The 14,582-nt window shown below is 41.3% G+C and overlaps 1 protein-coding gene across 1 annotated transcript in view; it reads left to right on the forward strand.

Moving 5' to 3' along the window:
* dpy19l1l (dpy-19-like 1, like (H. sapiens)) overlaps positions 1-14,582 on the forward strand; it is a 35,025-nt gene that overhangs the window by 10,466 nt on the left and 9,977 nt on the right. Inside the window, exons 8-16 of the mRNA XM_069657071.1 lie at positions 1,482-1,573; positions 3,992-4,091; positions 6,556-6,633; positions 9,142-9,228; positions 9,402-9,461; positions 10,253-10,333; positions 11,298-11,399; positions 11,765-11,836; positions 14,469-14,548. Coding sequence (XP_069513172.1) covers positions 1,482-1,573; positions 3,992-4,091; positions 6,556-6,633; positions 9,142-9,228; positions 9,402-9,461; positions 10,253-10,333; positions 11,298-11,399; positions 11,765-11,836; positions 14,469-14,548 — 752 coding nt within the window. The remainder of the gene's footprint in view (positions 1-1,481; positions 1,574-3,991; positions 4,092-6,555; positions 6,634-9,141; positions 9,229-9,401; positions 9,462-10,252; positions 10,334-11,297; positions 11,400-11,764; positions 11,837-14,468; positions 14,549-14,582) is intronic.

The raw sequence follows: 14,582 nt of genomic DNA on the forward strand, positions 1-14,582 counted from the left end.
GTTTGATCAGATAACTTTAACACACAGTTGTTGTTAGAAAGTTGAGCCCAGTTCTTATATTACCGAAGTGATACAGCTGGACAGTAAACACTGAAGCTAAAAAAGAGTGAGATAGTTGTCAATAATAATTGTTTTTTTGTGCCAAAGATACGCTTGAGTTTAATTTTCCCCACTACTTGATCCAAATACTGGAGCTCCTGATTCAAAAATATATAAATGTGTTTATACGGTTTAATGAGGCTGCATGATGGTGCAGTGGTTTGCATGTTCTCCCCGTGCATACGTGGGTTCCCTCCGTGTACTCCGACTTCCTCCCACAGTCCAAAGACGTGCTCGTTAGGTTCACTGGTGACTCTAAATTGCCCGTAGGTGTGAGAGTGAGCGTGAAAGGTTGCCTGACTCTGTGTGTCAGCCCTGTGATTGACTTGCGATCAGTCCAGGGTGTAACCTCGCCTCTCGCCCATGACGGCCTGGGATAGGCTCCATCCCCCTACGGCCCTGAACAGGATAAGCTCTATGGATAATGAAGTTATTAATCAAGGTTACATTTTTTTCAAACTGCTTGATCCAAATACTGCAGGTGCTTATTCAATAATATGAAGTTCATAAGGTTAATGATACCAATGTAGCTGAAGGTTTAATTTGGAGGAAGTGACACAGTCTGGCTGATTGTTTACCCGGGGAAGAACGATCAGTCTGAGAGAACACTTTAACTGCAGTATTTAGCAAGCATGAATTTCTCCATTACACATTAGCCAGTAGTCTTATATAAATGGCCTGTGATTGTCTTCATTAGTAAGGTATTAACGTTGTTAATCAGTACAGGATTTAGTAACTATAGTTGTTAGTTTTTTAAAGAAATTGTTGCTAAGTGCTTGTTTTCCATGTACTGCGATTTTATTGATTTACTTATTAAAGGAGCAGTCCGCCCCTGGAAAAAGCTGCTGTCAGTCAAAGCTGGTGTTCTCTGTAATCGATAGAAGCAATAATATTAGCTGTGGAGGAAGTTGTACAAACAGCTCGTGGTTTCGCCCATTCTACATTCCTACAACACCCAGCATGCATTGCGCCCCTCCCTCTGAAAGGAACGGCCCAGCGAGAGACGCTGGAGTGAAATACTACCGCTTTCACTGCAGGCAATGGCTCAGAGCGGTACATGATCCGAAAAAAGACGAGAATATACTGATTGATCGTCTAAAAAATCTTCAGGTCTGCAGGCTACATTTCAAACCTGACGATTTTGAACGAGACATGACATCGGAGGCGGGCGCCGTAGATTGAGGAAGTGTAGTTTAGCAAGGTCCAGGGCCCATTGGAGAAGCAGATAGCGTCCTTCAAAGGCACAGAGCCAAAGTGCATTTTTTTTCCTACCATAATGACATTAGCTCCCCATGATAGCATGACAGGACTGAGGTTGAAAATCTGCAAACTGGCCCTTTAATGTTCATGTTTGTTTGTTGTGTCTTCACGTATGTCATCAGAGCACCCGTGTGATGTGGACTCCGCCCCTGAGGGAGAGCTTTGCCTACCCCTTCTTAGTCCTGCAGATGCTCCTTCTCACCTACATCCTGAGGTAAACTCCCCTGTCATCTATCTCTTATGTGGTCCGACATCATCTCTCAACAAGTCTGTGTTTTACCAGGAGGTGCACATTAAGTGGATATTAACACACAATCATTACAATGAGCCTGCAGCGGAGCTCATTAGAGGAAGGGTTATGGATGATTTGCAGAGTTGATCAATACATTCAGAGTATCAGCTCAGCTTCACACTGCTTCAATTTAGCTCCAAGCTAGTCCTTGTACCGCACAGACTATAAGTTCAAAGAAAACCCAGACTCAGAATGTAAAAATAATCAGCTGCTGCAAGCTTAACAATGAGACTAAGGTGAACTATTCCTGACAGGTGACAGTGATTTGGTATGTTTCAATACAATGCAGCTCTCTCCATCGTTTGTTTTCTAGCTCTGAGCAATTTGAACCGAACTGCTTGAAATCTGAGTGATTTTGAGCAGAGGAGCCTGGAGTTGCTTTAAATGAGAAGGCGGAGGGAACAGCAGCTCAGTGAGCTGAGACTCTTGGCGCTCCACTTGGCTCACACACTCTGGCTTTATACGACATGCTTATACTTTTATACTGAGCACGGTGGAACACTGCACCTTGCAATAGTTAGTTTTGTTCCCTACCAAAACTGCAATATATATTGGTGCCAGAAATTTATCTTGCAAGAATTTAAAACATCAAAAATGTGGAATAAAATTATTTTTTCTTGACATTTTATCACCCTGTGAAACTCGTGAAATAAGAGAGGTCAAAGCTGTTTCCTCTGCCGTGCCTGCTTGCTCACTGTGTAGAACTTGCACCCCATGTATCGAGGCTAAGTCCTTAATGCAGCTGCTCAAAATCGATTCCAACCCTGGTCCTTTTCTTCTTGACATCATCACTCTGTCTTGTCCATGCCTTCCCATCTATCTTCAGCTGTCTTATCTTCAGTATTGCAAAAAGTAATCCTAACAACTTTATGAGTCTGTGTCCGTTTGGGCAGTTACTTTTCAATCAAAATTCAATCTATCATTTGAACCAAGAAGTTGTTAACTTTTCCTTCTTCAGCGCCCCGACCGTAGTCAGAAAGCACAGGGGAGACTTATTGTTGTTCTGCTCCAGGGACGAAGCTGTAGCTAGCTTCCGGGCCAACTCCTGTCACTTTAATAGGCCAGCAGCAAGTGAGACACGGTAGCGTGGCTTGAGGAGTCCTAGGCTTTATTATTTACCAACAGCCTAAACTGTACATTAGTTCTGTTGTTTATGCAGCTACCGCTCACTCTGTTCTCTGCTGTTCCGCTGCTCCGGTCCCCGGCACTCCACGTAATGAACAGTTCAGATCAATGATTCGCAACGAGACTGGATGCAACTGCCAGAAGAATCCCCCGAAATAAAACTGGGCCGTTCACATACAAGCAACGCAACACGCACAGATGCAGCTGACCGTCTCCGTAACCACGACAACGACATACCCCACTACTTCTGCGTTAATACTCTAACATTAGTATTAGGCCCAGGTTACATGAATTAACTAGCTAGATTTCTGTTATCGTTATTGTTCTGTTATCGCTCGCAATGTTAGCTGTAACACTGATTAATTAACAGCGAAGACGGAGAGTTAGGAAAGAGAGGTTCTGGAGCCGTCTTTGGCTACTGCAGCGCCAGAGACAGGGTGCCTACGCCAATTTATGCTGTTTCCCGATTGGCTGAAGTGAAATAGGTATATCATTCTGTTCTGAGACTGCAGTTGGAGATTTTACAAGTTCAATCTTTTGCAACTTCACGCAGCGGCTTCAGATGCTATGCAACTAACCAGTTCACACGTCTGCAATTTTCTCTGCAACATTCTAAAACCGTTCTCATCATTGATCTGAACTCGGCCTTAACTCATGCTCTACCACCCCACTCTCACGCACTTAGCTCTTCCCAAAACAGAGCTACGCTTCTAGTAGACCGTGCTACAGAACTGATCATCGCAAAACCATCGCTCCCCAGAAGCGCTGTATGTACCACTACGTAGCCCCCCATAGTGTTCGATGTAATTCACACATCACGTTTCATTTGTTCAAACTTCATTTTGAGGAAAGTGACAGCCCTGGTGTCCGTGTTAAATAAATGAAAAAGGCCAGGCTATCAGTCTTCTCACTGCGCATAAAGGTGGATGCCACCTTGTGTTGTGTGAGCGCAGCCAGTAAACTGTGACTCCTTCAACCATCTCGGCTTTAAATGCAGAATGAACTCCGTGTCGTGTTTCCTGAGGCGGGCTCGGTACATAACCGGGTCTTTGTAGTACACCCAGTGTGAAATTGAAAGAGTGTGCTTGTATATATGTGTGTCTGTTTTCTCATCCGTCTTAATGCATCTTCTCTTATCTCCTCCTCACCCACACACTCTCACCTCTCTATTTCTTATTCTACCCTCCTCTCTCTCTCTCTCCCGTCTCTCCACAGGACACGGAACCCGAGCAGGACCGCCATGGTCGCCCTGGGCGTCTCCAATTTGTGCTTTATGCTGCCTTGGCAGTTTGCCCAGTTTGTGCTGCTCACTCAGGTAAACAGAGAGCGAGAGGAACAGAGAGAGAGAGAGAGAGAGAGAAGGTGGGAAGAAAGCACAGTGGGCAGAGAGATTAGGAAGAAAATAGAGACTTTACTTTGGCAAGGAGGGTGCAGAAGTGGGCTGGGAATGCAGAGAAACAAAGATGCAGAAAAAACTAAGGGAAAAGGGATAGAGATAGTACACAAAAAAAATACACTCTTATAAGAGGTTTACAAAATAAGGATGTAAACAAACAGTCGGAATAGATGCATTGAGATCCCTTAAACGACGCAGACAAGCCAGTTAACCCTATAATACAGACCTCCCGAAGGCAGCCGTGGAAGATCGTTGTGTGCATAATCCTGTTTATATGGATCTAAAATATTAAGGCAAAAATACTGTTGTAAGCACTGTATACTAAAATGCCTCTGCACTGTGCTTATAGATGGTTATGGAGCATTCAAAAACATCAGAACAGGCACCGGCCGACCATTTCCATTGCAGACTGAAATAGAAAGTGTAAGCTTTTAGGCTGTCAGAAAGAAGAGCTGCAGTTTGAACCACGACTTCAGAGCGAACAGGTCGCTGCTGTCAGCATCTGTGCTCAGCAACAGTTTAGCCCACGCTGCTGGCAGCCCCCTCAGGGCACGACTGCTCTTTGTGCCCTGTGCGATTCTGTTAGTTAGTAGCTGTTATTTCTTTGTTTTATATTTTTAAGCTGCTAATTGAACCTCTTTCACCTCAATCACGACGTGCATAACCCATCATGAAGCCAAAAACTGAATATCCGCCCACACTGCTCACTCCTTATTCTGGATGAATTTATTAAAAGCTCTCCGGGTCTTAATGTTTTAGAATCACACATCTGTGGGTATTATTTAACCATCGTGTTTGCTGCTATTATATATAATCTCTGTTCTGTTAAAGGGACCATATCTGTTGAATGGATATTCTCATATTTGCATGGGTTTATTGTTCACAGTGAAAAAGTGAAAACTGCATTATTCCATGTTTTTCCAGAATTACATGTTTAAAAAGGTCGCCTCTGAAATGGGCCGTTCAGAACAGCTGCACGTTTCTACGTAGAACCTCGCTTTGGCTGAAATCGAGCAATCGTCATTCACCATCGTTCACTTCAGGCTGCCTTCTCGCTCTAGCTTGTAGTCAAGTCGTTTTCAACTTACCCTTCCTATACCTCCTGGCGATTCTGGCTCGTACATATAAGGCTGAATAACAGATCCTAGAGCAGCCATGTTTTCTACAGCTTTGGAGTGACAGTGCGGTGGGGGAGGGTCTACGCCAGCACTCCAAATGGCTAAGGTCTAAACTTTGAATGGCAAAACGGCTTGTTTGTTTCAGGAGGAAGCAGGAAAAAAATGATTAAATCAAAATATGTGAACAATTTTTGAAACAAACTTCACCAACGTGATTCAAAAACACATTAGAATAATAGAAAATTGGTTACATAGCTAAAGTATGTCCGCTTTAAAATACCACATATCCCTTTTAGCATCCCATATTTGTACTAAAATAATAACAGTAGTGGAATAGTGGAGAAATAACAAACGAGCCTGGCAGGCTTTGAACCACTTTATAATACTGATTTCCTGTTTATAATCAAACAGTCGATAAATGCTCCTCCTTCTTTCATGGATACCTCGACATGTGTTGATACACTGAAGATGCTGTAGCCAATGCATGACCTTTACATGTGCTACAAATGTACTGAGGATAGTTGAAAAAAACACCTCTGGAAAAACTTAAGAGACCACTCCAAATGCTCCTTAAATCAGCATCTCTCTCTTCATGTCACGGTCAGCCCAGTCTAGATGTGAACCACTGAAAACCTCCTGAATGTAGAGGAAGTTGGATGGTCACAAGCCATCAAACAAATCTGAGCTGCTCCAAGAGCGGCCTAACGTCACCCAGCAGCGCTGTGACAGACTGGAGGAGAGCACGCAGAGATGCATGAAAGCTGTGATTTAAAAACCAGGTTATTCCACCAGATACTGATCTGTGAACTCTTCCTGAGTTAAAACATTAGTATTCTGTTGTTTCAACATGAACTTGTTTTCTTTGCATCATTCCAGCTCTGAAAAACATTTCTGGTTTTCTTAGCCGTCGTAGCAGTCGTCTTTTTATAAATAAATAAAAGACCTCAATGAGAATAATTGATTTGGAAGTAGGAGAAATGTTGTTTACAAACAAACCTATATATATATAAGTGCTAGCCCCAGGGAAAGAGTCAGTGGTCTCTAAGTGGTCTGGGAGCTGTATATGTCAAGATTGAAAATATCCCGAGGGCTGTTGTGTTAGGTGTGGATGTGAAAAACAGGCCTCCAGCTGCATCACCTGCACAGATGCACAGACAGAACATCCAGTCTGTGTGTGACACCAATTATTAAAGCTTTACAGACTTTGTTTTTCTGGAGTTTGTGGCTTTAATTGTCTATTTGTTTTTCTTTTTGTCCTTTTGCAGGTGGCGTCTCTGTTTGCTTCGTACATCCTGGGATACCTCGGCGCCGCCAAGATGCAGTCCATCCTGGTCACTCATATGGTACAGTAAATTACTTTTCCAGACTCCTAAATCCATCCTTCAGAGTGGTATGAGTGAATTCTAGCTGTAGATTTTGGAAAAGTGGGAAAAAATTACACCAAAGCTTCTGAGACGCAACAGAAGTGCGGAAAAAATAATGACAAAGTTACGTAGCTGCGCAGGTGAGGAGAGAAAAAGCAGCTCCAGAGAAACAAAACGCTAACCCAAGCAAGGTGTGGAGGTTTTACATCAGCTTTCACTGTGTGTGCTGTTCCTGTGTTGTGCTCAGCATAAGTGAAACTGTTTCCAGCGGCTGTCCTCTGAGCTGTAATGTGCTCCGCCTCTGTTCTCCTTATCTCGCTCTGCTGCTCGGCCGGAAGACTTTCATGAGCCGCGACGAGGACAACACCAGCGGAGACTTTCAGGGGATGACTTTCTTTCTTTACCATTAGAGATGCTAGTGCTCATGCAGAAGCGCCGTTTTAGCATGAAAAAACCCTACCAAGGACAAAAGTATATCGGTGTTGATGAGAGAAAGATGTTTGTGCTTGGGTGTGTGTGTGTGTGTGTGTGTGTGTGTGTGTGTGTGTGTGTGTGTGTGTGTGTGTGTGTGTGTGTGTGTGTGTGTGTGTGTGTGTGTGTGTGTGTGTGTGTGTGTGTGTGTGTGTGTGTGTGTGTGTGTGTGTTATTCTGGCTGGTCCTCCCTCTCCTCCACATTCCTTCCCCATAATCCCCTCAGCATGCCCGGCTGTTAGCCAGGGACTGTGTGCTCCACAGATAAGCAGAAGACCCTTTGTGGTGAGATGGTGGAGATTTGTGTCGGAGGAAGGCATATGGCCCTGCACAATTTAAAGAGCTCGGCAACGATGGCTCTAGTATGTATGTGCGTGTGTTCAAGAAAGGAAATCAAGACATACAACATTGTGCGTGTGTGTCCTCTACGACCTCCAGCATAATGAGTCTGAGTGCATTGGGTAATTTGGCGTAGGACTGTAACCAACAACCATTTTCATTATCAACCAATCCATCTGTTGTTTTTTTTCATCTTTAAAATGTCAAAAATTAAAATATTTAATTTAAAATGATATTAAACTGAGAAACTCGTCCTTACATTTTATAAGCACGGATTACAAAATGCAAAAACATGAACTATAACTTTTTTTGTGCTGAAATATTACTGAGAGACGATTCAGAGAAACAATCCTCAAACAGGAAATGTCATTCACCAAGAGAAATATCACAGGTAGAAACTCCAAAAAAACAAACCACCGAATACTAAGCAGATTCAGTGATTATGAAAATAATTATTTATTCAGACCTGATTAATCAGTAGGGACTGAAACCTGGTATTAAACAGGCCCCGAGGCTGAATTATGAAAGACCATAGCATTGATAAACTCTGACGTTATTGCTTCTGCTTTTAGGACAGGAGAAATTAAGAATATAAGTTTATTATTTCTACAAAAATGTTATATTGCACCTTTAATCTCAGCAACCGTTTCTTATTTGCAATAAGACTTAGTAGGGATGCACCATATTGGATTTTTTGCCGATATCCGATATGCCAAGATTTTCCAACCCTTTTTGCCGATTTTGATACCGATATATGAGGCACATGTGTTTTTTCCACCTAATTGCAGAGAGCATCGAGTCTCCCCTGTAGTGGAATTGACATCATGCCTACTCTTACTGTAGTGGCCCACTGGCAGAGATGGGCGATTAAATTTGTTCTTCTACCACATTTCTTTGTTACATTTAGTAGTCTTTTTTAATTGTTTAATACTTTTAAGGGACCATTTATCGGGTGCATTTAGGAGTTTTGGCTTTTTACACGATACTTGTAGTTAAATTTGTTTCTTTTCTCTTAGTGCCAAGACACATCTGCATGCTTACAAGCCGACCTGCAAGGTTACATCTGACTCAGTATGACGAAATGTTTGTCTATCCAAAAGGAATTTTTTATTTTCACAAAGTTCTTGAGCAACTCTTTTATCTTTCAAGGTGCCCCCTGGCAACTTCTGAAATACCCACTAGGTTCTAATGCCCCTGGTTTGGAATCACTGCCCTGCTGTCTTCATAATGCAGAGTGGTGCATTATTTCACTCCTCACAGTGGGATTAAGCATCAAGAACTCATGAATAGGATTATATTTTGCTTGTGGCTGTGTATTCAGAGTTTATTGCATTAGTTTAAATCTCTGGAGTGTTTCAGAAAGTCTTATTACTGGCACTTAATGCAGTCTATCCAAAGCCCAGAGAGCCAGACCACCCTCCTGCTAGAGAGAAACAGAGATGTTGTTTTTGCAGCCGACAGTGAATATAAAGTGTTTTTATGAGACCCACAGAAGCTGGCTGTGTCTCTGTGCTCACTGCCAAGCTTGCATGTTTGGCATTGTTTCTAATTACAGCAGCAGATTATGCACATCCAGCAGCCTGAAAACACAACTTTAGTCTGTGCTGCACAGTGGAAAGCTGCGTGAATACAGCACAATTGTGGTGAATGACACCTCCTCTCCTTTTTTTTCCGCAGGTCACACTCGGCGTCTGCTTCGTCCTGATGTTTGGCAACTCCATGCTGCTCACGTCCTTCTACGCCTCCTCGCTCGTCTCCATCTGGGTGAGTTGGACCTCTTAGTCTGATGTATATTATTCACAGTTTGATTTGATCAACACACGCTGAGGTACATGTGCTTTAATACGGCCCACCACTGTGGTTAAGACAATATATGTTTGGGTATTATTATTTAGGATATAAATGGCTCTGAATTCTGTTATGGTTTATATTTACAGGCAATCATTGCACTGAGGGATCGATTTGCTCAAGTCTTCAAACCTGGCATCATCCTGTGGGTATGTACAATTTATTCATCTTTTGTTTCGAGTGATGCACAATGTTTTTGCCACTTTATTAGGGTAATAATACCAAATGTAGAGCTGCAAACAATCAGTCGATTCACTGATTCCCTTCTAATGTCTGTTCTATAAACAGCAGCCGGTTAGCTTAGCTGAGCTTAGCACAAAGACTGGTTGCAGGGGAAAAACAGGCTTTTTCAGGCTCATTCAAAACCCGGCAAACGACACCTCCAAAAGTGTTAAAACATTTTAATTTGATGTTTAAAGCTGAATATGAAATTATTCTTCAACTTTTTCAATGAGAAACTGTTTGATTGGAGTCATTTTTAAATGGGAAAAATGTCCAAATTCTCTTTTTCTTGCTCCTGAATTTTGAATATCTTTAGGTTTAGGACATAACAAGACTTTTGAAGATGTAATCTTGGGAATCACTGATCAACAATCGTCACCATTTTCTGACATTTTATAAATCAAACTGCTAATCGATCAACTGAATAGTAAGTTGCAGTTGAATGTAGCATCAGACAGTTTTAATTTGGTAAAGCCTTCATACTCCCAAAACATTACATCTTGCTTGGATGAACAATAAAGCTTAAGATAATGAAGGTAAAACAATGGAACCCCGTCTCCAACGTGGCCTAACTACCTTGCTCCCCTCCCGACCCAAACAGCTTCCTTTTTGGCTTTGATCACAGGTTCCTGTAGGAGGTGTGTGTGTGTGTGCGTGCGTGTGTGTGCGCGCGTGCATACTTGTCAGCCTTCCAGATGAATCTCTTCTTCCTCCTCAGGTCATGCAGGGGCTGGCCTGGTTCGGCTCAACAGTTCTGCTCAAATTCATGCTGTCCACAATCCTCTGTGCCTCGGATGATGTAAGTTTCTCTAACTGTGCCTTTGTGTTTTCATGTATCTGGAAAAACTGCTTTTATTCAGCTTGAGTCATGTTGACAGTAAAATAAATATCCTGACATGATAGTAAAAATATATTTAAAATAAAGGGTCATTCTTTTTTTTACTTCTTAGGCTTTAAATCCATTGCTTTAGCAGTTCACTACAGCCAGTAGCCGCTGAAATGGCTCTGATTGATGCGATGTAAAGTTACAAAGTATGTCAACTAGAAGTGTTTTTGCCACTGACTGTTGCTACGAGTGTTATTCTACGTGTGTAACAATGTTGTGTTATAGGGTACGATTCTTCCTTTCCAACACAAACAGCCTAACATCGCTTTTTTAAAAGCACCAAACTCCATTAAGAAAAACAGTAATTTTACCGAGCAGAACGTGGGAGTTGCGTATCAACCTATTGATGCATTGGTTCTTTTTTTTATGTCATTGTTTGACTTTTGTGTTTTGAATGGTTAGTACGGATTCAACACAACACTTCTATAATTATATATAACAATCTGAGCTTGTCAGGGCAAAACGAGCACTTTGAGTTGCATACTTCATCGGGTTCATTTGCCCAGATAGATTACTTTGCAGCCATTAAAGTCTAAAAATGGTTCCCGTGTGCCAAGAGAGAGACGGAAAAACAACAAGTTTGGAAAAATGCTGTGGATCAGTTGATTTAAAAGTTTAAAAGTAACACACATCCCGTATTACTGCAATAAATATTAGTGATTTGTGATATTATTTTTGAAAGTCACACCCACAAGAGAATAATTCACTGCTAAGGGAGATATTGTGAAGCTGAAGGCCACATTTACATTTCATACTATTCAATAACACCATCGTAAAATGTCACACCGAACAACAAACATTTTCAAACCAACACGAACAGAAGTAGAATACAATATATAGAAGTCTTGTCTGTAACATGTCGTCTTTTGTCTTTCAGGCTCATATCAGTGCCCTGATCAAGTCTAAGTTCACGAGCTACAAAGACTTCCACACTCTGATGTACACGTGTGCTGCCGAGTTTGACTTCATCGAGTTAGAGGTGAGGACCGTCTGTGATATAAATCTGGCCTCTCAGTCACCGCTGACTTTTGCCTCTTTGTGTTGCTGATTACAAAATGTCATCCTCAGGTGGTTTGGTGTGAAACTCTCACCTTTCAAACTCACTCTCCTGTGAAGATATCAGACATTTTGTATCAACTGGCTGCTTTTTTTCTCACAGCAGGTTTCAGTGCTGTTGGGAGTCAGATCTGTCTTCTGAATTTTACAGGAAATAGAAACCTGACAGCAGAACCTGGCAGCTCATTTTGAACCTGTTTCACATGTTGTGAATGTGCAAACAGGCTGTTAGAGTCGAGTGTACGTTTTGAGACAGCTCTCAGCTCACTCTGTCTCTCTCTCCCTCAGACTCCCGTACGCTACCTCAAAACATTACTGCTGCCCATCAACATGCTGGTGGTTGCTCTAATTGCTTGGAGGGTAAGTTCTCTTGTAGATTTTGGACTAGACTGCAGAAATGATTGTCCACTCTGTGGTCTGTTGTCAGACCAAAAAATAGCTTGTTAAATGGACAAATTCTGGCTGTAACGGTTGACAGGAGATTCATTAGCCTGGTTATGTTGTCAGTCAACTGTCAATTTTGCCAAAGTTTTTCTGTTGCATGGTGACTGTTTTGCAGGGGTAAAAAATGTAGATTAGAAGCCCAAAATTTGCAGTCTTTCTGGAAACAGTAGCTCCTTGATTTCACACCAAGTTTAAGCAGACTCTGAATCAGACGATTTTTTTTTTGACACATGCAAGGAATTTGTTTTGGTGCAAAAACAATGAACATAGAAATAGAATGAAAAGTAGAACACTATTAAACAGCAGTACTTAAATAACAAAAAAATAAACCATTAGAATATAAAAAGTATATTTTATTAGATAAGCTACATGAAACAGCTGTGCAGTATGTGCAGGAATGTGCAGGATGAGGTGAGTGCTGAAAGCTCGCCGTACAGAGTACCTCACCAAAACTAAAGCAAGTATTTAGCTGATTATTGTGTTAGCTTCAATGACAACTATCACCCGCAGATTTAAAGTCGAGATAAAACAGCATTTCCAGAGTATGTAGCTTCCGTATCGTGACGTATTTCCGAGTGAAACAGGACGTGCAGGCGGGACATATCATTAGAGGGATTTGATTTGATCGTTGAGAAGTGGGCGTAGACAGACGTTCTCCACAGCGCAGTAGCTAGCTAACTGACCGAGCGTTCTTGGTGCTCTGCGGCTAAATGATGCAGATTGATTGACAGGTGGATGTCATGATATTATTGGTTGAAATTGGTTGGTACTAGCTTATGTATAAGCACATGTGATATTTTGTTTTACAGGAAGAAAAAATGATCGGATTTTGATTTAAGAATACGAAGAAATGGATTTTCTGTTTTTTTTTTTTGGCCTATATTATCAAATAGATGCACAATATTACCGGGGATGAGATCTAAAAGGATTAAAATGACATTTTTCATTTTGCCTCGACTTTAATCAACTGAAGCTAGATAGCTAGTTAAGTAAGCTAACATTAGCTACAAAAGTTGGTTGAAAACAATTTAATTTTAAAGTTAGTCTTGTTAAAGTATTTGGAATATGAACTTAAGGGCTAAAAATATGATGATGTGCTAAATGCTGTGCCTAAATATAACAATTCAAGTCAGATTTTATTAATAAAGCCAAAAATCAGAATCAATCAGACTATATGTGGTTAGCACTCTTCATACAACAGTGATGTAACACAGAGGAATAATAAAATAAAACAATAGGGATGCATCGGCTGAGCATCAGAATCGGCCGATATAGGCAAATCAGGTGGCATGCGCCGATGGCAGCGGCCGATGATTTTATTATTTAACTGCTTTAATTGTGCAGTAAATTTGATTGTAACATAAAAGTATTTATGTTTTCAGAAAGATTTTTGGTAGGATATGTAAGCACTGAAAAACATCACATGTACTATGACCAGGTGATTCCAAAACGGGCTAAAGAGGCTTATGAGGTTATTTTTTGGAAAAAGATTATTTTCATGTGAAAGAAGTTTAAATAAAAAGATGAATTCATGCTTTCTCAAAGACTGTGATGAAGGCCTGAATATATATATATATATATATTTTAATTAAAGTACATTTTGGCCCCTTGTCCAGAAGAGGGCATTAATAATTACAAAGATTACAGATAGTGAAACATCGGTATTTGCCATCGGCTAAATTGTTGTTTTAAACATCAGCCCTGATTTTCTCAATCGGTGCATCCCTATAAAACAATATTTAAAAATTCATAAAACAGCCCAAGATGTAAATGAATAAGAAAATAAATAAAGTTACGTCACATAAAATGTTCCTCCATATTTGCCTCTGAGGACTTTACAATCTGTACTGCATGCAACGACAGGAGGAGCCACATAGGAGGGATCCAACTCCCAGGACAGACGCATGAAACAGACGCTGGGTGTACAGAAAAAACATTTTAAAAATCACACATAATCATTTATATTACTGTTACCAACACACGTCCTCTCATTTTCATATCTGTGGGAAATAAAGAGTTGCTTTAACAGAAACTGTGCAGATGTGAGTGTCAGAGAGTGTCAGAGCTGCAGTAAGACGCCAGCAGGCAGTCAGGCATCAAGTTCAAATCAGTTTAGAGCCTTGAGACGCTGGCAGGCAGACAAAGTTGGAAGTCTGTCTTCTCTGATTACTTTACCAAGCAGACATTTTTATCCTTTTCTGAATTCAGTCATACTTTTTCACTTTCAGAAAACTGCACTCGTCTTATTTGCTCAGTCAGAGAAGCGGAGCTGACATTTACAAGTGTATACTTCAGCCTTGAGCTGGAAAGGACGGGAGATTTATCCCTCATTCCTAAAACATGAAATATTTAACGGGTAAAACATCAGGCAGAAATAACTATTAAAGAGGCTGCTCTTTATGTCGTCTAATCTCATTATGGCCTGCCCACGCTGAGCTAAGAATACATGAGTCGATTTGACAAAGCATGGTGCGCAGTGCGAGCTGAGCGAGCATGACATTTTAAAGAAAATCCTCTGCTTTTTATTCAAACCATCTGTCCTTTTCAGACTCTCCAGGATATAGTCCGCTTCCTGAGGGACGGCGGGAAGGCGTCTGTCAAGACTGATGATGCTGATGAAGCTGCAGGGTGAGCGTAGTGAGACCTCTTTAGTGGCTTTGTC

This window comes from Semicossyphus pulcher, unplaced genomic scaffold (genome assembly GCF_022749685.1).
Source record: "Semicossyphus pulcher isolate SPU_LCO1_2020_fin unplaced genomic scaffold, fSemPul1.0.p SCAF_9, whole genome shotgun sequence".
Lineage (NCBI taxonomy): Eukaryota > Metazoa > Chordata > Actinopteri > Labriformes > Labridae > Semicossyphus > Semicossyphus pulcher.